Genomic DNA, 26,043 nt, shown 5'->3' on the forward strand with positions numbered 1-26,043 from the left:
CCGCCACCCCCGCCCCGCGCGGCCGCGGCAGGGAGGGGCCGGGGAGGCGGAGCCAGCCGCGGCCGAGGCTCCGGGCACCCGCGCGGCTCCCGGCGGTGGAGCGGAGATCCCGGCGCGCCCAGGTAGGAACCCCCGCGGGGAACGGACCCGGGAGCGGGGCGGCGGCGGGAGGGGCGCGGCCGGGGGCGGGGAGGCTGGGCCGAGCCCCGCCCCTCGTGCGCGCGGCTGCCTCGCGGCCCCCCGAGCTCCCCGCCTGGGGGAGGGGGCGCCGCGTCCCCGCCCCTCGGCCCCCGGCCCACTCCCCGCGCTCGCCCCCCCCCCCCCCCCCCCGGCGGTGCGCCGCGCTCCTTTCCCGCCGCTCGGCATTCTCCCGACCGCCCTCGAGCGGCCCCTGGGGCTCGCCTCCCCTTCGGCCAGCCGCGCTCCTTGTTCGTCCCACAGGTTCCTTCCGAAAGCGAGCTGGAGTGCGTGGCTGGCCACCTCGGGGAGGGGGGGGGGGCACGGTTAGAAGGAACCGGAGGGTGAGTGTGGATGGAGGTGGGGGGGCGCGGTGGCTGGAGAGCCCAGGATCATTCTTTGGCATCTTGGTGTCACCGGTGCTCCATGTTTGCGGAATGAATGAATCATTACTCTCCTTGTCCCCTTCTGAAGGAGGACTTTTTGAGGTCCACGTGCTGCAGAGCACGTTGGGGGGGGGGTGGCTCCTGAACTAGGGCTCCCCAGTCCTGCGGAGTAGAAACCCGACTCCTGTTTCTCCAGCTCCTCTCTAACACTCCATTCTGGGGGAGGCTCCCTTCAGTTTGGGACTTGGGGGTGGTGGGGAAGGAGGGAGCTCGTAGGCCCAGCCAGGTACTTGTTGAAGGTGTGACAAGGGACTTGGAGGTGAACGAGGGACTTGTGAAGGCCAAGGGACCGGACCACGACCTCTTAGAAGGTAACAGGGCACAGGGGATGCTGCAGAGGAGAGCACCCACTGTCGGGCAGAGACCACTTTGTACCTTTGAGAGCAGCCTGGAAGGGCCACCAGAGCATGGATTCTGACCCGCAAGCTGCTGAACTCCTCCAAGCCTGTTTCTTGATCAGGCTTCATCAGCTTAAAACGGGGATATTAGTATCCATTTCTCAGAGCTTTGTGCAGATTAAGAAAAATGTCATGTGAAACCACCCAGCATAATGCTTGGCACATAGGGGGTACTAACAAATCTTAGTCTTCCTTTGCTCTCTGACAAAAGGGAGCAGTTACTTGTTCCCAACCCCTCTGTCCCCAGATTGATCACGGACAGACACAGCAGACGTGTAATCACTGTTTGTTGAATGAACATGCTTGACGGAGCTACAGCGCTTACCTTCCTTCTCCCAGGATCCCCAGGCGGAGCTCAGGAGCTGACCAGCACAGACATGCCAGTGTTGTCTGAGGATTCCGGTGAGTGTGACCCCTGGCTGGGCTGCCATAGCCCTGAAGGACAAGAGCCTGCTCAGCAGCCCGAGGCTGGACAGAAAGCAGGTGGACCCAGCCCTGGCTCACGGGAACGGCTTTACCTGCGAACCCTGGGAACCAGAGCCTGGGGAGAGAACATGTCCATATGGCAGGGTCCGCTTCGGGTCCCCTGGGGTCCCCAGGAAGTACCCATTGCATTGGCTTTACTTTGTGTTTCTTCCACTCTCCTCAGGTTTGCACGAAACCCTGGCACTGTTGACTTCTCAGCTCAGACCTGACTCCAACCACAAGGAAGAGATGGGCTTCTTGAGGGATGTGTTCAGTGAAAAAAGCCTCAGTTACTTAATGAAGGTAAAGCCTCATTTCATCCCATTTCGTGAGGGTTTCTAGAGGTTTTCCTAGCCGGGGCCCATGCACTTCATCTCAACCTTTTCCCTCCCCCAGGAAGGTCTTCATTAGCCCACTGTGAATGGCTTTCTCTCCTGCTGCCCCACCGGTGACCCCACGGGTGCAGCCCCGTGCAGCCCCACAGTCATGGGCAGGCTGTGTGGTATCCGGGGCACACCGGGGCAGCTGACTTGGGGAGGCCCCAGCCTGAAATCGGCTGTCTTTGCAGATTCACGAGAAGCTGCGCTATTACGAGAGGCAAAGTCCAACCCCAGTTCTGCACAGCGCTGTGGCCCTTGCTGAGGATGTAAGCCAGGTTTTTCCTTACGGTGTTAGCCCTGCTCCCTACCCCATAGGGCTCTTTCACGTTACCTGTCACCATCGCGTAGTCTAGGGGACCGAGGGGCTCGGAGCCCAGAGGTGAAGAGGCATCTCCTTCCCTTCTCTTCTTGCTCCTCCTTGGGCCTCCTAACAGGCAGGAAAGAACCTGTGAGCCTTGCACAAGGCCAGGGGACACGGGGACACGATGACGCCCACTTACCGTGTGTTCCCGAGAAAGTCTCTTCCCCCAGCTGTGAAATGAGAGCATTGGGATCAGATCAGCAGTTCTCACATTGTTGAGGACTGGCGATATGAAGGTCAAACAATCACCTTGTTCTGTGCTTTCGGGAGGCCCCATGTAAAGCCCTAGGGTCCAAAGACTTGCAGTGCGTCCCTGCTTACTGGTTCGGGGTTCTTGTTATTTATTTATTTGTTTGTTTGTTTGTTTAGAGAGGCAGAGAGAGAGAAGGCAAGCAGGGGTGGGGGAGAGAGGGAGGGAGACAAGAGGGTCCCAAGCAGTTTCTGTGTTACCAGCGGGGCTCAAACCCACAAACTGCGAGATCATGACCTGAGCCAAAACCAAGAGCCAGACACTTAGCCGACTGAGCCCTCCAGGCTCCCCAGCGTTCTTGTTTTTTACAGGAATGCTTCTAGGGGTGCCTAGGTGGCTCAGTCAGTTAAGCATCTGACTTCGGCTCAGGTCATGATCTCTCGGTTCATGAGTTCGAGCCCCACGTCAGGCTCTGTGCTGACAGCTCAGAGCCTGGAGCCTGCTCCAGATTCTCTGTTGCCCTCTGTCTCTCTCTGCCCTTCCCCAGCTCACGCTCTGTCGCTCTCTTAAGAATAAATAAACATTAACAAAAATTAAAAAAAAAAAAAAAAAAAAAGGAATGCTTCCTAATTTCTTCTAGACCTGTCCTCTGTGTTGCGTGGCTTGGGAAAAGCCGTCCCAGTTGGTTGCCAAGACCAGCTCCTGAATAAACTCACCTAACCTCAGGAGACGGCCTGGCGAGGCCCGGCTGCAGCCTGTGGGTGCGGACCTTCCCTCGCTCCTGTGATGTGACTGAGAGCACGTTAGGTTGTCAGCACTGCCTCTCCTACTAGCTCTGTGGCCTTCAACAAGTCAGTCAACCTCTCGGAGCCCCAGCTGCTTCATCTATAAAATAGCATAGTGGTGAGGACACAGATAATAGGGCCAGCTAAGCCCAGGTTCAAATCCTGGCTTTTTGACCTCGTGCAAGATATTTCATCTCTCTTATTTAATTCTCGCCTGTCAAACGGCGAAACAACAGCACCTTCTGTGTTCAGTTCACTGTGCCAGTTGGGCGAGGAGCTCCACATAAAGCAGAAGAGCTCGTAGGAAGGGCTTAAGAAGTTAGCTCCCGTTAGGAATACCTTACGGAGCTACCGAGACGCTTCTGATCCCTGCTGTGATTTCCCTGGGAGCGACCGTCCTGGGATGGCTGAGGGGCCAGTGAACTCCTGGGTGCTGTCACGGTTCCCGCGAGGGCCCTTGGGTCTGAAGCTCAGGGAGCGGCGTCTTTCCCTGGGAGACTTCCGGCAGGCGCGTTCTGTGTTGGTCCTTCTCTACAGGTAATAGAAGAGTTGCAGGCCGCCTCCGTGCACAGCGACGAGAGGGAGCTGCTCCAGCTGCTGTCCACCCCCCACCTCAAGGTAGTCGCGCCACAGTCCCTGCCTGCCCCCGCAGCGTGCATCTCCTGGGATGGGGGCAGGAGGGAGCGCTCGGCCAGGAGGCTGAGGAAGGAAGGAGAATTCTGAGCGGAGGGGTCCTCAGTGCTGGTGTCTGGGGGGCGGTGGTCTCTCTGGCCTGAGATCGGGGACCTCCAAATCATTGCCCAGTCAGGGCCCCCCCCCCCCCCCCCCGCCCCCGGGCCCCTGTGAGCTTCGGGGCTGGAGCCCTTCATTTCTCTCGCTTTCCTGACAGGCCATGCTCATGGTGCATGATACGGTTGCCCAAAAGAACTTCGACCCTGTTCTTCCCCCTCTGCCCGAGAATATTGACGAGGATTTTGATGAAGAATCAGTGAAGATTGTCCGCCTGGTGAAGAACAGGGAGCCCCTGGTATGTGACACTCACCTCTCCCCCCCCCACCCTGTCACTGTACCCGTCCCTCACCCACCCGGAAAACTGGGAAGAGACATCCCCCCCCCCCAGCCCCGAAGTCTTTGGAGTGAGTGACGGCAGCTTCATCACGGCTGCTACAAGTCCCCGTGGCACCACTGTGTACAGGGTACCTCTTTCTGTGGGTGTATACGGCCTCAATCAACTGTGGCCGAGCTCCTTTGTGCAGTAAATGACCTTCGCAGCTGTCCAGGGCCACCCTGATCATCCTGCTCCGAATCAGAGGTTGGCAAACTATAGTCCGAAGGCCGCACCCAGCCCGCTGCCAGTTTTTGTAAATAAAGTTTTACTGGCACACGGCCATGCCCTTTCACTTCTGCATTGTCTGTGGCCGCCTCTCCCCGTGACAGCAGTGCTGGGTGGTTACCACGGAGATGGTGTGGCCTGCAAAGCCCAAGATATTTGCATTTGGCCCTTTACAGAAAAAGTTGGCCAAATCCTGCTCTGAATACTGAGGAAGCACGGGGCAGCAGCCATTCTTCTCCCCAGCTGACACATTGTCATCATTCTGGTCCTAGTTCAGCACCGATTTACCGAGCAAAGGGACAGGGTGTTTATTAGATGGAGGGAAGTGGAGGAAGTCCAGAGCATTGGGTGTTTGCCCCGGATAATTACTGCAGCTGACATTCCAGAGACCCCTATTCCACTCTCACCAAGGACCCCCAGCTAAACCACTTCTGCAATCAGAAGAGGAGTGCTCCTCTGTTTCCCCACCTGCAAAATGGGGCAGGCATCCACTGATGCAGTGAGCATATCGTGTGCCAGGCACTGTGTTGGGCACCGGAGGTTCAGAGACGACTAAGACTTAGTCCTTGCCCTCTGGGAGGTCACAGGAGAGTGACGGGGCGGGGTGGGGGGGGGGTCCCGGAGGAGGTGATGCCGGGGCTGAATTCCAAGAGAGGGAACAAGTTTCCCAGAAGGAAAAGGGAGAGGAAGGGCCCTTTGCACATTAGAGTTACCTGAGCAAAATCACGGTGAGGGAAACAGCATGGTGTATTTGTCAACGGGCAGTCCTGTTCTCCGGCCTTGGTTCCTGAGTTTGGCCAAGAAAGAATTTAGAACCAAACTCTAAAGCAAGCAAGGGTTTATTTTAGTCTGTTTTTATTTATTTAAAATGTTTATTAATATATTTTTTTTGAGAGAGAGGGGGAGGCAGGAGAAAGAGCAGGGGAGGGGCCGAAAGAGAGAGACACACACACGGAATCCAAAGCAGGCTCTAGGCTCTGAGCTGTCAGCACCGAGCCCAACGCGGAGCTCGAACCCATGAACCGTGAGATCATGACCTGAACCGAAGTCGGATGCTTAACTGACTGAGCCACCCACGCGCCCCGCAAGCAAGGGTTTCATAGCAGTTTAAGTGAAAGTACACTCTCCACCGTTGGAGAGCTGGCAGGCCCAGAAGTGACAGCTGCACTGTGGGTCAGGGTTGTCTTTTCATTTTTCTGTTTGGATAGGTTATGGGTCAGCGATAGGGCGGTTCCTGACCAAGGCTGCAGCCAGGCATCCAAGGGACTCCTCCTGTCTGTTGGGAGGGGGAGTTTTTAGCCCCATATGGTCCTTGTCTGACCTGTCAGGGCAACAATGGGGGAGGGCGGGGGCAAGGGGTTAAAAACCACAATGTAAATGCATTACAATGAAGCCATCGGTTACTGTAGGGAAGTGATCAGAGGGAGGAACTCGGGCATATCCCCTAGGGTCTGTCCTGGCTGTTTGGAACTTGGTCTTCGCTATTTTATCAGTCAGAAAGCACTTGTTCCCTGCTTATATCTAGCTAATTGCCTGCTCTGTTGTATTCAGGGAGCTCTGGGCTTCCCAGTGTGGATGTAGAATGCTAAGTTGTGGTTAAGAGAGACAGAGGTGGGGCCGGATCGGAAGGAGATGCTGTTTGTCCCTGCAGTGTGTCATAGCTTGATCCTGAAAGCAGTGGGGAGCTATTGTAAGGTTTTAGGTAAGAAATAACATGGTCAGATTTGCAGTTTAGAAAGATCATCCCAGGGGCGCCTGGGTGGCACAGTTGATTGAGCGTCTGACTTCAGCTCAGGTCATGATCTCACGGTTTGTGAGTTCGAGCCTCGCATCGGGCTCTGCGCCGGCAGCTCAGAGCATGAGCCTGCTTCGGATTCTGTGTCTCCCTCTCTCTCTGCCCCTCCCCCACTCACACTCTGTCTCTCTCTCAAAAATAAATAAACATTAAAAAAATTATTTTTTTAAATTAAAAAAAAAAAAGAAAGATCATCTTGGTCGCCAGATAGAAAGTGGCCTGGAGGAGGAGGCCAGAAGCAGAGGACTGATTTGAAGGTGGGGACCAGATAGGTGGGGGTTCAGAAAGAGGGCTTGACTTAGGCCTGTGGGAACGGGGAAGAGAAAGCCAAGAAGTATTTCAGAAAAAAATTAATGTCACTTTGTGGCTGCACCGCTTTGGGCAGGAGTCTGGGGGGGATCCCTGGGATAGTGCCCAGGTATCCAGTTGGGATGGCCGGGTGGGCACTGGGGCCATCATTCAAGGGAAGGAATAGGGAGCTTAGGTCCCATTGAATTCAAAAGTGGAGGCATCCAGGAAGTGGAAGGATTATTTGTTCAGAGATACGGAGTGGGCAGCCGCCAGCATCCTGGACAGGTGAAAATCACACCTGAGAGGTCGAGACCGCTTGGGTAGAGAGTAGACAGTGAAGCAAGAAGGGGGCCAGGGCTAGATCCTGGCCTTTTAATCACCATTTGAAAGACAGATTGAGGAGGACAAGTTGTCACCGGGAAGACCCAGGAGAGAGGGGTATCACCAGGGCCCAGGCTAAGAGAAGATCCCGAAGGGAGAGCGGGCATCAAAGTCAGATGGGAGAGAGAGGAGAGAAGATGGAACGTGGGAGCTGGCAGCCGGTGGGACTGGGGGGGGGGCAGGAAGTGGAGAGAGCAGATGCGACTGCTTCTTTAAGAAGCTTGCTCCAGGAGTGCCTGGGGGGCTCCGTCTGTGAAGCATCCAACTCTTGGTTTGGGCTTAGATCGTGATCTCACAGTTTGTGAGTTCGAGCCCTGTGTTGGGCTCTGCACTTACAGCACAGAGCCTGCTTGGGATTCTCTCTCTCTCTCTCTCTCTCTCTCTCTCTCTATCTCTCTCTCTCTCAATAAATAAATAAACATTTAAAAATTAAAAAAAAAAAAGATATTTGCTCCAAAGGAAGAGACCGGTGGCTGCTGGATGGGGGGATGGGGGCAGGCTTTTTATTGATGAAGGGGATGTGATATTTTTGGAGCCAGGAGAAGGAGCCAGCAGAGATGGGGCATTGAGACTGCGGCAGAGAAAGGGAGGGAACAGAAGGACCGGCCCAGATGGAAGGCACCCCTGCTCTGAGAGGGGGGAAAGAAGGAAAGGATGGACAGAGATGCTAGAAAGTTTGAAGGTCTAGGGAGCAAGAAGCCGTGGGGTTCTTGGGTGATGGTTTCTGGCAGTATCTGTCCCATGGACTTCAAATAGGCGGCGTGAATGAAGTGTGTGAATGGGTGTGCCAATGCGTTTGCAGGAACAGCCAATAAAAGGTTAACGTTTATTGAGTGCTTACTGTATGCTGCGTGGCTTGCCTGCATTACCTGATGGAACCCTTGTACTAACCCCCGGAGTTAAGTGCTATCCCACACCCTAGAGGAAACCGACTCAGAGAAGATAAGGAGCTTCCTTGCTAAGGCTGCATGCTTTCAGTGAATGGCAGAGAGGATTCAAATCCAGGGTCATCCAACTCCAGCCCTTCACCTGACACTGCCCTGCCTGCCACAGTCCCGCCTGCATGGTGCACGAAACTGAGGGCTTGTTAGCGCCTCTCACCCTAGACATCATCTCTGCTGTGGTCCACGGGCCAAGTCCTGGTCCTGAAGCTCTGGCTGGTGCATAACTGGTTCCCCTCGGCAACCACAGAAGGCCCAGTACCCTGTGATTGGCAGCGCAGAGCCCGAGGCGGGGCTCGAACCCACGAACTGTGAGATCATGACCTGAGCCGAAGTCCGACGCTTAACCGACTGAGCCACCCAGGCGCCCCAGTGTTATTGTGCTTTGTAAGGTGTGAATTGCTGTGCTGTGTTGATGTGAGATGCCGGTTTTATGATGTCCTCAGCACTGGAAAGAGCCCCATTGATCTGCCCTCTGGGGTGACAAAAGGAGAGATGGGGACACTCTGTTGGGTCCAGAGAGTTGGGGTGTGAGGTTTGGGGCTGCCTCTTAGGATCCTGCCCGCTCTGTCTCTGATGCAGGGTGCCACCATCCGGCGGGATGAGCACTCAGGGGCTGTTGTGGTGGCCCGGATCATGCGAGGGGGCGCAGCAGACCGGAGCGGTGAGTGGCGTCAGTGCTGGCCTGGCCGAGGTGATGGCCAGCGTGCCCCAGCCTTCTCCCTTTGGCCCACAAGTCTCCTTTCCTCCTCTCTGGCCCCTGTTTGGGATGTGCTTTGCTTTCGGGAAGTGTGGCTGGATTTCTCTTCTTCCCAAGCCTGGTAGAAATTTTGATCGTCTGAAAATACCTTGGGCCTGGAGAACGTCGGGCTCTTGCCCCGTGGCCTAGCCGAGGGCTATGGTAGCTCAGCCCACAGCACGGGCTTGACGGGTAATTTCTAACTGAGGAGCCGGGACACCCTTCCCCACCACCCTGGTTGTCACTATTACAGAGGGAAGGGTGTTCACGCCCCAGATTTGTTTGGGTGGGAAACAGGTTGAGAATCACTCCGTAGGGAGGCAAACCTTCTGGTGTAGAGAGGTGTTACCCCAGAAGTCTGGGGATCGCTGTTGTGAAGTCCAGTGATTTCTCAAACATTAACAAGCACAGAAGCCCCCCCCACCCTCCCGAGCATCTTGTTAAAATGCAATTCTGATTCAGCAGGTCGAGGGCGGGCCCAAGATTCCGCACTCCTGCCTGCCTTCTGGCTGCCATTGCTGCCGGTCTCATTTTGATTAGCAAAGAGGGCCCAGTGTGTAGAGACTCTTGTCATTCAAGCAGAGGCCAGTGGACAGGTGTGTGTAACACCCTTGATGCCATCTTTCCCGGGGCCCTTCGGTTTTTCTTGTTAAGACTGGAGAAAGACATTCTTAGAGTGTGTCTGTTAATCCGGGAAGGTGAAGAGTTAATGTTTTTAAAGAAGCAAAGGTTATAAGTGAGAGAACACAGGCCTTCTGTGTCAAAATAAATGTGTTCGAACACAGGCTCCTTTATTTCTTGGCAGAGCGGCCTTGGGCAAGCTGCGTTATTTTTCTGGGTCTCAGCTTCGCCCTTGTAAACTGGGGATTTCCCTGGGTGGTTTTGAGGCCGCGGTGCCGAGTGAGGGACCCCGCGCGCAGTAGGGCTCAGCCAGTCCCGGGCCCACCCGCTGCCTTTACACCTTTTGGGTCTGCCGTGCGTGCGGCGGGTTCCTCAGGTGGGCGCCAGTGGGGCCCTGGGGCTGAGGCCCCTTCCTGTGCTGAGGGGCAGCCCCTGTGTCTCTTAGGTCTGGTCCACGTTGGAGATGAGCTCCGAGAAGTGAACGGGATCACAGTCCTGCATAAGCGCCCGGACGAGATCAGCCAGATTCTGGTCTGTGCTGCACGCATGCTGGGGGCGGGGGGGGGGGGGGGGGGGCAGGGAGTTGGGGGGGGGATCTTTGGAGGCTGCAGGCAAAGTGGCCTTGCAGCGTGCCCAGGGGCGGGGGTGGAGGGGGAACAGGAAGAATGGCGCTTCTGGGCCTCCTGCCTCTCAGACCGTCTCTCCAGCACAGCCCTCCCCCTCCCCCTGTCCCTTTCCCGAGGACCATTCTGGGAGATCCCCTCAAAAGGGCCCCCTCTTCCGAAGGGCTGAGGAATATGGAACAAGAAGCTACAGCACAGGGAGGACCAAGAGCAAGGGCTTTGGGGTCAGCCGGTCCTGGGTTTGAATCCTGCCTGCACTAACTTTCTAGCTGTGCAGCCTCGGGCAGGTCATTAGTTCACTTTGCGTTTCACTTTCCTGTAAAGTCGGAGCAGGGGTGGTTTCTCATCCAGTGTGCGGTTATGATTAGGATGCAAACATCTGGGAAAGGCTACAGCACTTCCCATCTGTAAGGGGATTCTAGAGGGTGTTACGTGCTGGGACGCAAACCACCTCCAGAGCCCATACTGGAAGTTCAAGTCAAGCTGCAGTTGTAAAAAGCCCCAATCACAGTTTTGTTTCTTTACCCTAAGGCATTCTCCCCGAACATGACCCTCTTTTCTAACTTCTGATGGTTCGGGAAGGGGCAGAAATGGGAAGATCCGAAGAGAGGAGGCCCCGCTGTAGGGAGCGGGCAGGCTCCTTTGGTGTTCCTGCCGCCACTGCCCTTTCCCTGGTTCTGGGCACCGGCCTCCTTGTGTTCTAGGGTGGTGCTGGGCCCGGGAGACCGTTGGGCGAGACGTGCTCTCGTGGGCTGCCAGCATTCTGCCTCGTGGGCCCCCACGTGGGGGTGCAGAGTCTGTGTCGGGTAGAGGGAAGGGGAACCCCTGGAAAGGTAGGAGGAGTGGCTTGAGATTGGAGAACCCGTGTGGGGAAAATGGAAGCAAGGGAGGGAAAGGAAACTGCACTTGGTTATTAAAATAACCTGAGAGAATAGAAAGAAGGGTGGCCCTTTGAGGCATGAGAGGTCAGCCCTTTGGGGCACGGGAGGTCAGGAGAGATGGGAAAGTGGAATTCATTGCATGCGCTGTCCTCCTTGGTGCTCCTTTGTCCCTTTGTCCCATGAAAATGCAAATGGTACTTGGTTTTGAGTTTTCCTGTAGTTAATCCAACTGGGTGCCACCACGGGACAGTGGGCCACAGGGGTGGTGGCGAGTCTGACTTCCTTCTGAACGCGAGTTTCCAGATCTGGACAGTAAGACTCGAACTCACGGAGGTTTGGACGTGGGAGGTGGTAAGCTTCGCCCTCTCCCCTTTCAGGCGCAGTCCCAGGGATCCATTACCCTGAAAATCATCCCAGCTACCCAGGAGGAGGGCCGGTTAAAGGACAGCAAGGTATGGCGGGGTTGGAAGTGGGGGAGGGCTCTGAAGCAGTCATTCCGGAAGGGATCACGTGTCTGGTCCTTGGACCGCACGCTCAGTGGAGAACTGTGATTCAGTCCCAGTGTGATTCATGTATTTGTACCTGTCTCTTTCTAAACAGGATTTGACGTAGCTTACTAATAAAAGACAAGGTTATTTTAATTGAAATAGAAAATCAGGGACACGAAGAGGAGAAGGTACCAAATGTGCTGGATTCGGGACCAATTAAGTAACTGCCATTTGTTTAATTCTTCGGTGAGGCACCCTTTTTTGGGCACCTCCTCTGTGCCGGGCTCTCTGCCAGGTGCTGGAGACAGGGACAGTTAGTAGCTCTGAGGATTCCTAGTTCAGAAGGGGCAGGGGGAGGGGGGGGGGACAGGGGACCAAGTGTTTCACTGCTAGACGATTGGTGCTTCAGAAGGATCCCAAGCAGAGTTACAGGTGCCCTGGAAGGTGTCATGTAGCAAGGGTGTTAGAAGTGGGGCTGGAGGAAGGTGAGGACTGATAGGACTTCCCCGGTGAAGATGAGGAGGAGGGAGGTTCAGGCAGAGGGGTCTGCGTTATACGGAGACTCAAGGGTGTGGAGAGGAGGAAGTTCCCACTGTGGGTGTAATCCTGCTGGGACAAACTCAGGGCTGCCCTATAGACACACGCCCTCCGTCTTCCCACCCAAGAGCCAGGGCAGCTGGGAGATCTGGGCACCAGGGCACCAGGGCAGCTGGGAGATCAGGGCACCAACTCGCACCAGGCTGCACCCGGGAATTAATTCCCAGCAATCCCTGCTGGCTGGATTAGAGTAGCGCAGTGGCCAGATAAAGCCCTTGGACAAAGAGATGCCGGGGCTGGCTGCTGGAAGTCTGCCTGGCGCGCACTGGAATGGTAAGGCCCTGGGGGATGCGGGAGCTCCCAGGCAGCTCCGTGGGGGAGGCTAGAGTGGGTAGAGACTGGGGGCAAGGAGACCTGGTGGGGAGGCTGTTGTAAAAGCCTCGGTGAGAGATTATTATGACCTGAGCTGAGGTGGTGGGTAGAGCGGAAAAGAGGGCGTTGCTCTGATTTCAAATAAATTTGGATCTGGTCTTCCTGGCAGCCAAGGCAGAAAGGAGATGAAATACACAACATACTTTTCATTAGTAGGTGGAAGGAAGCATGCCAGTTTTTCAAGAAAGGTGATTCCCAGCTCCTGCCTCCCAGCACTAAGTGCATGAAAGAAGGGACATTACAACACTTGGCACAGAGTAGCTGTCAATAAACATTTTGGTGAATGGGGATCAGTAATGGACAACGTCTTTGATGTCCGTGTTTCACAGCAAATGAACACATAGTCTTTCCGCGACTGTTTCTTATTTGCACACTGATTAAATCCCAGGGCTTACCTAATGTAGACTCTTATCTGATGGAAGGTGGTTCTTTCTTGGACATGCTGATGTGATCTCCGTAAGCAGCTTTTGCAGGTTCTAACTCGATACAGGGAGAAAACTTGGTTTTCCTGGAGGATAAAATGGGTAGTCTGTGCCTTGGCCCATCCTTCCTAAATATTCTTGATCCAGAAGCTTGATCTGGGCTGGGCATTTAAGATTATACTCTCTTACGGGTCCCTGGGACCTTGATGACATCTGTGGCTGGTTGAGGGTGTCTGTCCTTGCAATATCTGGCCAGAAAGTTCTTACTGTTGTCTAACTAGATCTTTTCTGACTGGTGCATAAAGGAATATGACTTGGAAGCCCCCTGGCTTTTTTTTTTTTTTTTTTTTTTTTTTTTTTCCTGTTTGCTGTTAATGTAATTGGGCCTTAATGGTCTGGAAATAGAAATAAAATAAATCTATCCACTAAGTTACAGAACAGGGAAGTGTGACAGAATGCTATTGTTTTCCCATCATCTTCTCTAGAGGGTGACTTCAGGGTAAAGGGGAGAGTTGGGGGTTGGCCCAGTATGTGACAGAGGAGGCAGGACTGAGCTGTAAAAAATGTGGATGTCAATTACCCACTGAAAGGGGATGGTGAGGAGTCAGTAACAGTAGTTTTGTTAGTATTTGGGTTCTTACCAAAACATCTAGATTACTTATTTAGCAGATGGCTGCTGACTTCATCAGGAGCAGTTAGCATATCAAAAATAACATTTTAGTTAAAATCGTGCTTGCCTTTAGTTTCTGTTCCCAGGACTAATCGCCGCTTTGTCTATGCTAAGAGGTTGTTATAAGGACAGCAGATCCGGTAAATAATGAAATACTTAGTTTTGGAACGAGAAATTCAGATATAGAGCCCATCTATTAATTTTCTGAACCTTGATGGGTTTCCTGACTATAAGATTCAAAATGGCTGAAGAACGATAGGAAAATACGTGCAGCGTGTTTCTGAGTAGCTTTCAGCTCTCAAGGCTCCTTGCTTGTCCTGACAGTGGGCGATAGTTGTCGTTTGGCCTTCGATGCAGCCTAGACCTGTCTGTGATCACGCCCTCTTCAGGTGTTCATGCGGGCTCTTTTCCACTACAACCCTCGGGAGGACCGGGCCATTCCCTGCCAGGAGGCAGGCCTGCCTTTCCAGCGCAGGCAGGTCCTGGAGGTGGTGAGCCAGGATGATCCCACGTGGTGGCAGGCCAAGCGAGTAGGGGACACCAACCTCCGGGCCGGTCTCATCCCCTCCAAGCAGTTCCAGGAAAGGTGGGTCTGGGGTATGTTGTAAGGGGGGGGGCACTCTGGAGTGGCTAGAGGCACAGGTAGCTGGCAGAGACCCGAATCTCTGCCACCATGGCCGGAGGGGCACACTGGGTGTTGCTCCTGAGGTAAGTGCCGGTTGTTTGTGTGTTTTGTCTTCTGTGCCCTAACCAGTGGTGATGGCTGTTGGAGATTTAAACAAACATATGGAAATCTATGTTCCTAAATTAACGTGTATTTTATAACACACACCTAAAGAAAGTTGAAAAATAAGACATAAAAATACAGAAGGGAAGGGCGAGGAAAAGAAAATCGCCCAAAGTCTTGCCCCTATTGAGACAGCATCGTTTATTTCCTTCCTGTGCTTTTTATGTAAGTGATGCACGTAGCATTGGAAGTCTTACTTTTCTTTTAATGTTTATTTATTTTGAGAGAGAACGAGAGAGTGTGTGGGAGAGGGGCAGAGAGAGAGGGAGAGAAAGAGAATCCTAGGCAGGCTCCACACTGCCAGTGCAGAGTCCGACACGGGGCTCGATCTCATGAACCTGGAGATGATGATCTGAGCCGAAATCAAAGAGTCGGACGCTTAACAGACTGATCCACCCAGGCGCCCCAAAAGTCCTGCTTTTTGTGTGTATATAACTCAATATTTTGACGTCAGCATTCCCCACATTATTGCCTCTTCTTTACTGTGTGATTTTAATGGCTGTATAATATCGCATCAGAAAATAGACCGTTCACTCATGGGCAGCAAGTATGGTTTCTGCCCCCGAGGAGCTGACAGTTTAGCAGGAAAGTCACGCAGGGTTCAGACGAACACTTTATATAAATGTGGCGGGTGCTGGGGAGGAGGACCCGTGCTCTGCAAGGTCACATCGTAGGAGGGTCGCCCCTCATCGGGGCGTGCAGGGAGGTGTCTCTGGGGAAGGATCATGCTGGGTGACTTCACTGCTTCCCTGGGGCTGTACTTTTCAGGTGTCTGCACTGTTTCAGTGCTACGAGACTGCAGGAATCACCCTGCACGTTAGACTCTTCCTCATGCTTCAAATTATTTCCTTAGGATAGATTTCCAAAAGTGTAAATCGTGCCTCAGAGGGTGTGGCAGTAATGAGCACGTCACCTCTTCTGAGGCCTGTACCCCTCCTCCATCTTTTGGGGTGTGGAATGCTCTAGGGACCGACTTCAGGCTTCAGCTGTTTCAGTGCCCCTGTGTGTGGTCTCCGGCCAGGCGCATCAGCATCCCCTGGGAACCATCCCCTGGGAGCGTGTTAGAAATGCAGACCCCTGGGCCCTGCGCCAGACCTGCTGCATCAGGAGCTCTAGGGGCAGACTTGAGCTCTGTGTCCCAATTCTCAATTCCAGGTGATTCTGAGGTGGCGAAGTTTGCGAACCTTTGCCCTATTCCCTCAGGGGAACCTCAGACCCATATGCGTCTTTGGTTTCACAGGTTTTGGGGGAGAGGTCTTCAGCTGCATTTAAATATGGAACTCTAGACACCTCTAAGAGCCCTGAGTGTTTTCTCAGATCAGAGATGAGGCCTTGGTGACAGTCTCTCCACTGATGGCCAAACTGGGCAACGTGCCTGGCTGAGCTCTCTGATTTGGGGGGAAAAGGCTGTTAAATTAGAGTCACTTTTGCCCTTGACCTCTCCTGGGAGTTGTTCTGCTGCTTTCTAGCTTTCTTGGAGATGGGGAAGCCAGGGGAGAGTGAGGAAAAGACCTCCTTTCCTTGAGAATCAGTCATAGGAAAGTACCGACTGATCGCTTGACCGTCCTGGGCCGGACTGTCTTGTTTCTCCCAGAGCAAAAGACTTGGTTTCTTCCTCCTCGTGAACCACTGAGCTCCCGTGAAAGTGTCTCTCTTTATGGAAACTGACTGTGAAGCTGGGAGGCCCTTGGAGTGCCAGGCTGTTCCTACCTGTGCAATCCAGGCCTTAGTTTCCCTGAGTTGTACAGAAGTTTTACAGTCCCTCTGACTGGTTTTGTGGCCCAGCTCATGGGCCTGCCCATCTCCTTGTGTTCTCATAGGCGACTAAGCTACTGGAGAGCCACAGGCACCCTGCCGAGCCCACAGAGCCTCAGGAAGCCCCCCTGTGAGTAGATGGGCAGGGAAGCACTTCAGGGAGGGGCCGGGGTTGGGACTCAGGGGGTTTGTGCCCCGAAGAAGCAAGCACTGGACTGGAGAGGGCACGATGGGTCTTGTCTGAGCTCACAGGCCTCCAGAGGAAGGAGGGGATGGGGAGAAGGATGCAGAGGGGCAATGGGGTAGGTCAGGGGGGCTAGTCCCTGGAGAGAAGCTACTATATTTGGGGCCCATAGATGATACTGGGGGACATGTTAAACATCTCTCCCAAAATTGTGTGCAAATTGTGTGTGTCTGTGTTTGTGTGTTTGTGTTGTCTGGGAGAGTGTCCACAGCCTTCATTAGATTCCCAAAGGGCTCTCTGACCCTGACAATTCAAGAGCCACTGATGGTGGAGGAGTGGAGAAGGCTGTGAGTGACCCAAATTTGGCAAGTAAAAATAAAGGATGACTAAATTTGAATTTCAGATAAACAATAAATGAGTTTTTAATATAAGTGTAACCCATGCGATATTTGGGATATACTTATGCTAAGAAATTGTTGTTTATCTGAAGTTCAGGTTTAACTGAGTGTCCTGTATTTTTATCTGGCAGCTTACTCTGTGTAGCACCTACCTTCTCGAAAACACACTCACCTTGCCTTTTAATCATCACAGTGTGAGGTAGGGGAGTCAGGACATCCTCTTTTCCAACATGGGAGAATGGAGTGGGGGCTGGTGTCAGGTTTTCAGAGGGCCCGTGGCCAGAGTGTCCAGGTTAGAGCCGTGTATAGAGAGGAAGCTTCCCCGTGGTATGGCCTTTCGGATTCAGGGGGGCTCGGAACCAAGCAAGGGGGCCAAACGGGTGTCAGGTGACCAGGGGACAGCTGGCCCGCAGCCCTGCTCGGTGCCACTCCCTCCTCTGGCACCTGCCTTTGCCCAGGCAGGTCTCAAGCCCCGGAAAAGAGAGAGCAGGTTCCAGCCGGCTGCCGGCAGGCATCCTGGAGTGAGCCGCTCTGCTGGCTCCGGGCCACCGCCCACGGCCACTCGTCCAGACTTGCTCTCAAGTCAGAAGGACTGCTGAGTAAATTGGCCTTGAGGCTGCTAACGCCGGTGATGAGCTGGCTTGCTTGGGGCCGCTAATGAGACACACACAGGAAGACTAATTAGAGCTAGTCTCAGTTTAATAGTGCACCGCAGCTCGGATCACAGGTTTGTCGGAGGAAAGAAAGAGGGGACAGATGGAGGGCTCCTTCCGCACACGAGGCCACGGCTGCCTGTCAGCCTCAGGGCCTCCTGGTTCCCCTCCGCTAACGCTCTTCCATCTGTCTTTTGTGCCAACCGCAGATGATCAGCCTTGTGACAAAGGTAGGCTGGTATCTATCCCCTGTGCACCCGGATGAGACTCCTTTTTTGTAGAATGTCTGGAAGGGCTTGTTGCCTTCTCCCTGTGCCCTGAGGTGTGAAGAGCTGCTGGGGACAGAGCTCCTCCCTGCCCGCCTAGCACACGGGCCCCCCGCCGGCTGGGCTGGGCTGCCGGTGCTGGTGGGAGGCAGGAGACTGCAGGGGGTGGACAGGGCGAGTGAATGTCCCCTCCTGATGCATACTGATCCTAGCCCAGAGGGGCTTGCTGGCCCAGAAACCCCTGCCAGGGCCTGGAAAGGCTGTTTGGGGCCTCAGCATGGAGCATTGAGTGAAACAGAAGAACTTGTTTTCCTGGGGGGCCAGGATATGGCGTCTCTTCCTGACCCCCCCTGAGACACCATCCCAGTGGGTTCCGCCTGGCCCCCCAGGGGGCCGGGAACCTTTGGGTCAGAGTATGTGTCCAGCATGGCTCACTGGCCGCCCTTTTTCTGTTTGGTTCCCAGAGACGTCTGACTGTGAGGGGTACCTCAAAGGGCACTATGTGGGTAAGTAGTGGGGGCGCTGCCCTGCCCGTGCACAGCCGGCCGTGGGCTCCCAAACCAGGCAGGGTGATCTCATCCCCAGGAATCCTTGAGGAACAGCTGAGCCTGGGGGGGCTCACATTCCCCTTCAGTTTCTTGTCAGCCAGAAGAGGCGCTGACCTGCCCGGGCTTTGGGGTGCAGGCACTGGGAGCAGAGCCCTGGGAGGGAAGGGATGCAGGCCGGTGGGGCTCAGCCCCCCTTCCAATGTCCGGCCAGGGGGAGAAAGTCTTTACCGGGAGATCCTGGGACTAATGCCGCGGTTCCCCTTGCCCTTCCCCCAAAGCTGGTCTTCGGAGAAGCTTCCGGCTGGGCCGAAGGGAGAGACTGGGAAGCCCCCAGGAGGGAAAGGTGTCCGCAGTAGCCGAGTCTCCAGAGCTGCTGACCTATGAGGAGGTAACCAGGTACCAGCACCAGCCTGGTGAGCGGCCCCGCCTGGTGGTTCTGATTGGTAGGTGATGTCCTGCATTTCCGGGGACAAATGCAGGATTTCCTCCCTGGTTTCCTCCTGGAAGGGTGGGGAGGTTGCCCAGCAGGGACCCTGGTCACCTTCCCTTTGTTTCCCAGGATCTCTGGGAGCCCGACTGCACGAGCTGAAGCGGAAGGTGGTGGCAGAGAACCCACAGCACTTTGCTGTTGCTGTTCCACGTAAGAGAAGAGGGCCCACGTGGCGGGGGGGGGGGGGGGCGGGGGGCGGTGCGTGTGTGTGCGCACACGCACGTGCATGGGTATTTCATGGGGGCTTGACTCCCCATATCCATCCTAATCCTTACTTTGGGTCTGAGGGACCGATGGACACACTGCCTGCTGTATGCAGCTCATGAGACCTAGGCATGATAAGAAAGCCACTCTCAGTGGTCCACTAGGACCCTTTGAGGCAGAAGGCCACTTCTGCCCACTCTCAGTCCAGTCCACTTGCCCAGTTCCTTCCTGGGGTGGGAGGTGAGTCTAGAGCACACTGCAGGCAAAGTGGAAACCTCAGGGGGCATTCCAGCTTCCTCTTCACAATGACTCCGACCCCGATGGCCGCTGCCCTCTGCTTGGGTAAGAGAGCAGTTCAGAGAAGCCAGAGAGCCCTTGTAGCTGGATTCCAGCCCCTCGGAGGGGCTGGGCATCCTCCTAGGTGCTAACGCCCCTGCCAGTTCCTGAGTCTAGAAGCAGCTGTGGATGCTGAGAGCCAGTAGGCAGGAGGTCCTGGTTCCGGATGTGATAAGGAAGAGGAGAATGAAGAGTCTAGGACCTGTAGCAAGAGCTTTTATGTGTGGTAGCTTGGACAGCCCTCCCAGTACCCTTGAGGAGAAGGATTACCACCACCCTGTCCTGCAGAGGAAGACATGGGGCTCAGAAAGGTTAAGTAACTTGCCCAGCGTCACACAGTTGGTGAGTAGTGGAGCCAAGTTTCAAACCAGGCAGCCTGCCCAGTCGTGTCCTTAATGAAGCCACACAAAAGGCCTCTCACCTGCGGCCTACTGCTTCTGGTCCTTTGGAGACCCCCAGATCCAGCCCCCGGGGCAGGGGTATATGGATGGTCTGGCCTACCTGCTTCCAGGCACACCACAGGTAGGTGACTTTCCCCCGTGCTTTTAAGAACTAGGAGAGTCGGGGAGGGCTTCCCAATTCTTCCCACTTTAGAGAGGCAGTGACTCTTAGCCTGGGTTTTGAAGCATAAATAGGAGTTTTCCAGGCAGAGAAGAAAGGAATAGTTCCCTTTGTGCATCCACAGGGATGGAGGTGTGACCCAGGGTAGCAGCGTTAGGGACTGGGGAAGTTAGTGTGGGTGATGTGGGAGGAGAGGCTCATCTAAGGTCTTTAGAGTGTAATCGGCGGTGAATAAAAAGCGTTTTAAGCAAGTGAATGGCATGGTCAGAAAAGTGACCCCGCAGCTCTGCCAGAGGTTGGACAGAGATGCCACATATGGAGCACAGAGCATCCCCGGGTAGTTCTCAAGGGCATGAAAATGTCCCTCAAGATCCCATCTTTTCTTTTGGAATGCTCCGGAAAACGGTGTGTTACTTCATGTGTGCTCTTGTTCTGTGAAGGACTGGATTTTCCCCAGAGTGTGCATCTCAAGTCTGCTAGAGAAATCAGTGGGGAAACGCTGTGTGTTTTTAAATTATTAGCGTGAGAGCCAGCTTTGCTGAGACACATCTAGTCCATGGCGGGACTGTCTTCATGCCTTTTCTTGCAAAATGAGAACTAGCCGAATAAGGAATTAAAAGCATACAGCAGCGTCATCTCTATTTGGGGCCCCATTGCTCTCAAAAAGAAAAACAATTTGGACATCAAAGGTTAGGATAAGGGATCCCTTCTGTGATTCATTAAAAGCCACAGCCTTGGGGCGCCTGGGTGGCTGAGTTGGTTGAGTGTCAGACTTCAGTTCAGGTCATGATCTCGCGGTTCGTGGGTTCGAGCCCCGCGTCGGGCTCTGGGCTGACAGCTCAGAGCCTGGAGCCTGCTTTGGATTCTGTGTCTCCTTCTCTCTTTGCCTCTCCCCCGCTTATGCGCTCTCTCTCTCTCTCTCTCTCTCTTTCAAAAATCAATAAACATTAAATAAATAAATAAATAAATAAATAAAAGCCACAGCCTGCACCTCAGTGTCCTCACCTGCAAAGTGGGAGGCCTCCTTTTCCTACATCACAGGTTGTGCCTGCCCCACAGGGACACAGACAAATGGTTTATCCGCAAAGCAGCAATGGGTTCCGGAGAGGAAAGCGGCCACGGGCTTGCTGCTGTTCTCACTGTGAGGTGACATTTCTTTGCCCAGTTTCCCTTTTCCTTTCTTTAAAAGATACCACCAGGCCCCGAAAGAGCCACGAGAAGGAGGGCGTGGAATATCACTTCGTCTCTAAGCAAGCATTCGAGGCCGACTTACATCATAACAAGTACGTGGACTTGCCGGCCCGGCTGGCCTCGGCGCGGCTGGGGCTCTTTGCGCGTGTCCAGTGGTCCACTTGACCTCGTGGGAGGGCTCTCGGAAGAGACGGGGGAAGCGGGAGAGAATTTGCGGTGCAAAGTCCGCCCGTCTTTCCACACTCACTCCGACAAGCTTGGGAACTAAAGGCCTGATCCCCGTTGGTGGTGTTTTAGGTTCCTGGAGCATGGTGAATATAAGGAAAATCTCTATGGAACCAGCCTGGACGCCATTCAGGCCGTGATGGCCAGAAACAAAGTGTGTTTGGTGGACGTGGAGCCGGACGTGAGTTTCTGGGCCAGCTGGGCATTTTCTGTTGACGGAATACGTAAACGAGAGGACTGTGTGTTTTACAGAACATTTGAACCTCAGTTTTAGGGTTTTCTAGTCCAGAGTACTGCATGTCCTTCAGTCTCCCTTTGAGAATCTAACGGAAGCCTTGTTGTACCCCCGACTGTGCCCATCTATACACGAAGCCGCATTAATTGCAGGGCACTCGTGGACCCTCTGCGGGCCTGCAGACTTCGGACAGTAGCCTCTGCATGGAGTAAATCACGGAGTAGATGGTGGCACCGAGTGGTCACCCGTGACGTGACCGGGAATTAGATGTCCATGCGCAGGTGGAGGCTGGGGCTCAGCTCTCGGTGTCAGGACACCGCCCCCCTCCCGCATCCCTAGTGCCTCCTTCCCCCCCCTCCCCCCCCACCCCACCGCCGCCTCCCCAGACAAGTGAAACAGTGACTTAGGGAATCACCGAAGGAGGCGACCAGGAGAGCAGTTTGAAAGGGAAAAGAGAGGGAGACCTGACCCCGTGAAGCGCTTCAAAAACATTTCCAGTTCTGCACACGCTGCATGCTGTGTGTTTGACCGGGACCTAACCATCTTTTTTAACCTTGTCTTTGAGAAAAACTTCTAAGCTATGAACCCAATCTGGGGATTTTTCTTCCTCTATAGACACAGCTTACGCTATAAGCTGTAAGGCTTTATTTTACAGAAGTTGGCTTGAAACAGATTCCAGAAAGCACATTATGTCTAGGGAGGAAAACCCTCTCTCATTTGGACTTACTGGGGGTTGGTAATCGAAATTAAAAGTCTAGATTTCAGCATTTTCTTTGAAAAGTGATTTATTTGATTTTGGGGGCCGGGGTACAGATTGTACATTTAACAGTATTTCCAAATTGATGCCCTAATGTTGGAGGTCATATGTGCTAATGAACAGGATGATTTGCATATTGAACATCTTCTAAAGTCTTTAGGGTTTGTTTCAAATGATTTCTTCGTCTCCTCATTTGCTTAGCAAACCTTTTTTTCTTTGAATATCATAAGGAGGCCTGTGTGATAACACATATTTTGGATTAGTCCAGATTGACAACAGTTGACTAAATAGAAGCAAGTTGAATCTTGCTGCCTCTTCTGTCAGGACTGGGCAGGTGGAGAAGAGCATAAGAAGGTTAATCAGAGCTTGTGGGGTCATGGCTTAAAGAAATGGCAACTCTTGGAGCTTTGGAACGTTCGTTCTCAGCAAGTGGGCCTTTGGGGCCCAGCCAAGTCCAGTGTCAAAGTGGAGGACGGGAAAAGGAGCAGCTGGTCTGCTCGGCTGAAGTCCAGTGTCATAGGACCGTGTGCTCAGGACGCTTGCCACCGAGGTTATGTGATGAAGCACACCATTCCTGAGCATTCGAAAAGCGTTTTCACAATAACATATTTCCGAAACGCATACTATTCTTGAACTTTCTTTCACAGGCACTGCAACAACTGAGGACCTCGGAGTTCAAGCCCTATGTTATATTTGTAAAGCCTGCAATACAGGAAAAAAGGAAGACGCCACCTACATCCCCAGCTTGTGAGGACACAGCAGCCCCACTTGTAAGTTTAAAGTTGATCATTTCTGAAGGCCTAAAAAGGCCTGTTCCAGCTGCATAAGGGTGCTTGTACCTTCTGGACAGGACCGTCTTTCCATTTGCCTGTTGGCCAGACTTAGATGGTCACGTCACCAGAAGGCACAAAACGGGGCATCTGAAAGTTCCTCCCAGTTCAGACAGCAATGACTTTGCCTGGGCTCCCCACGCTTCACTCTTTCACATAAGCACCCTCCCAGAAAATCAAGGACATCTGTCAAGAACTTGATCACACGAATCTGTTCAATTCCCAAGCCAAACCCAAGTAGTTTTTAATTAAAATACCAACTTGGATCCAGCAAGTGGATCCAACATGGGGCAAACGACAGCACGGCAGGAATCCGTCCTGGCTGCTGTTCAGGACTGTGACGGTCTTTAAAAAAAAATTTTTTTTTCATGTTTATTCATTTTTGAGAAACAGAGACAGAGTGTGAGTGGGGAAGGGACAGAGAGAGAGGGAGACACAGAATCTGAAGCAGGCTCCAGGCTCTGAGCTGTCAGCACAGAGCCCGACACAGGGCTCAAACCTACAAACTCTGAGATCATGACCTGAGATGAAGTCAAACGCTTCACCAACTGAGTCACCAGGTGCCCTGTGACTTTCTTGCTAAAGCCACAGGTGGTTGAGTTCCACCTTTACAGGCCAGGAAAAGGGTTCAGGGGATTTATGGCTGTAAAACAAATGCCATCCGTTTTACTCCATGAGAGATTTACTTGAGTTCCTTCAAGATGCAAATATTAGGAGGATTGAGGTACTTAGTGGCAAAAATGTTCCTTCTATGATTTCTTAAAGAGCTAAATGCTTCCAAGATGAACAACGAGGGTGCCTGGAGGGTGGGGAAACTCCAGAAGCGGGGGACAGGTGCACAGGAGGTGTGTCTGTGGGGTGGATGGGGAGGTGGGGTTGAAGATCCAGGGACAGCGCTGGCTTACTGAAGAGTGCTTTTGAGTAGGGGAGGAGCCCTGTGGGAGAGAGTACTGATTTAGAAAGCTTTTCCTGGGGACGCCTGGGTGGCTCAGTCGGTTAAGCGTCCAACTCCTGATTTAGGTACTAACTGTGTGGAGCCTGCTTGGAATTCTCTCTGCCCCTCCCCTGCTCACTCTTTCTCTCAAAATAAATAAATAAACTTTAAAAAATTTTTTAAAAAAGAGGGTGCCTGGGTGACTCAGTTAAGCGTCCAACTTTGGCTCAGTTCATGATCTTGCAGTTCGTGAGTTCAGGCTCCGCATCAGGCTCTGTGCTGACAGCTCAGAGCCTGGAGCCCGTTTGGATTCTGTGTCTCCCCCTCTCTCTGCCCCTCCCCTGCTCGTGCTCTGTCTCTCTCTCAAAAATAAACAAACTTAAAAAATTTTTTTTTTTTTTAAAAATTTTTTTTTCAACGTTTTTTATTTATTTTGGGGACAGAGAGAGACAGAGCATGAACGGGGGAGGGGCAGAGAGAGAGGGAGACACAGAATCGGAAACAGGCTCCAGGCTCCGAGCCATCAGCCCAGAGCCTGACGCGGGGCTCGAACTCACGGACCGCGAGATCGTGACCTGGCTGAAGTCGGACGCTTAACCGACTGCGCCACCCAGGCGCCCCAAAAATTTTTTTTAATTAAAAAAAAAAAGGAAAGATTCTCCCAGTGTCATCTACTTTTTCCCCTCTTGGAAGAAAGAAGTAAGGAGAAGAAGGAGCCTCAGCCTTCTCGTGTCTCTATCGTTTTTGTGGTAGCATGCCAACCTGTTTCCTAGACCTTTGGAACATATCTTCTAAACCAAAATAGGAGTCTGGGGCTGATTGGCAACAGAGGGAAGAGGAGGAGAGAGAATTTTGGAATGTGGGTCTCTTTGGAGGAGGACAGCTCGCCCTGCTCTGTAAAAGCACGGAGTCTCTGTAAGCCCAAGGCTGGAGAGCGGTGGGGGCGCCTGGGGGGCTCGGTCAGGTTTAAGTGTCTGACTCCTGATTTAGGCTCAGGTCATGATCTCACAGGTCGTGAGTTTGAGCCCCGCGTCAGGCTTGGGATTCTGTCTTCCCTTCTCTCTGCTCCTCCCCTGCTCATGCTCTCTCTCTCTCTCTCTCTCTCTCAAAATAAATAAAACTCAAAAAAAAAAAAAAAAAAGACTGGAAAGAGATAGAAAGGGAGGTGGGTGAGTGCCAGAGGCCCGTTTTCATTTTGCAGTGTTACTTAAAGTAGGATCTGCCGCTGGCCTTTCCCCGCCCAAATCAAGCTCATTGTCAGTCAGCTACCCGCTTGAGCTTCTGCTTATTCCAAGTGTTTTTGAATGAAGAAGCAAACCCTGAGCAGGCTGAGCAAAGGAGGGGTCACTGGCTACCTGTCCCTTACCGTTACGTGTCAGGAAAGCAGTCTGATGAAAGGAAATGGGGCATTTGGTCGGGATTATCCCAGCCCTTGTGTAAAAAACTCTAGCTGCTGTGCTAGTGTTTGGCTCTGCGTCTGAGGAAATGACCAGAAGAATTCAGTTCTAGGTGCTGAAGTTAGGAGTTTTCAGAAGGCATTAGAGTTACTCATTCTCCTTTCTCCCCTTCGTCGATTCCAGAAATGCTTGCTTTGCTTGTAGTTAGTAGTGTTTGTAGTGCTTTGCTGTAACTATGCAACCAAGGTGACGTGCAGCACAGCAGTACCGCTTCTTTGGAAATCTCTTCCAACAGGAAGTGTGATACTGACATAGATGTACACACGGGTAGAGAATCGGCCTCCCCCCCAGAGCACATGCCATGGCTGGAGGTGAACAGATGCGTAGTAGGTATTTCGAGAGAACGAACGATGATGAGGTCTACCGCCTGGCGACATTTCTGGGGCCGTGATGGGTTGTCACCCCTACACCCTGTTCTTGTGCGCGCCATTGGTTACTCACGGGCCACAGTCGCCCGCTCATCGCTGGAAAATGAGAGGCTGGAACACTGCCCGAGAAGAAGACTGGAGGTGTCTTATTTTGAGGGAGAACCACCCAGTTGTTCCGTAACCGCCTCTTTTCCTTGCAGGATGAACAGCAGCGGGAGATGGCCGCTTCCGCCGCCTTCATAGACCAGCACTACGGGCACCTGGTGGACTCTGTGTTGGTGAAGGAGGACCTCCAGAGCGCACACAGCCAGCTCAGAGCGCTCCTAGAGAAGCTGACCAAGGACACTCACTGGGTACCTGTTAGTTGGGTCAGGTAACTGTATCCTAGAACGGCCGGGTCGGAGGGGACCTGGAACACCACCTAGTCCGGCCTCCCCCGGGCCAACCATCAAGCAACCTCAAGTGTGGAGAGGAGCAGAATTTTCCATAAACTCCATTGTCGAGAAGA

General features: G+C 53.3%; 1 protein-coding gene across 6 annotated transcripts; it reads left to right on the forward strand.

Annotated features, from left to right (window-relative positions):
- Positions 1-26,043, forward strand: MPP3 (MAGUK p55 scaffold protein 3). 6 transcript variants are annotated; one of them, XM_058705998.1, is made up of 19 exons: positions 1-122; positions 1,361-1,423; positions 1,671-1,789; positions 2,055-2,132; positions 3,740-3,820; positions 4,092-4,229; positions 8,526-8,607; positions 9,749-9,834; positions 11,185-11,259; positions 13,746-13,942; positions 15,964-16,028; positions 17,343-17,363; positions 17,864-17,905; positions 18,226-18,390; positions 18,507-18,587; positions 20,728-20,821; positions 21,027-21,135; positions 22,594-22,716; positions 25,736-26,043. In XM_058705998.1, the coding sequence occupies exons 2-19, from the start codon at positions 1,399-1,401 to the stop codon at positions 25,910-25,912; spliced, it is 1,758 nt and encodes a 585-aa protein (XP_058561981.1). In that variant the 5' UTR covers positions 1-122; positions 1,361-1,398; the 3' UTR covers positions 25,913-26,043. The 6 variants fall into 6 exon arrangements, with proteins under 6 accessions (XP_058561981.1, XP_058561980.1, XP_058561983.1 ...); XM_058705997.1 differs by having other exon boundaries at positions 31-122; positions 1,269-1,423; XM_058706000.1 differs by lacking the exon at positions 1-122 and adding an exon at positions 144-464.

The sequence above is a fragment of the Neofelis nebulosa genome, chromosome 16, assembly GCF_028018385.1.
Source record: "Neofelis nebulosa isolate mNeoNeb1 chromosome 16, mNeoNeb1.pri, whole genome shotgun sequence".
Taxonomy (NCBI): domain Eukaryota; kingdom Metazoa; phylum Chordata; class Mammalia; order Carnivora; family Felidae; genus Neofelis; species Neofelis nebulosa.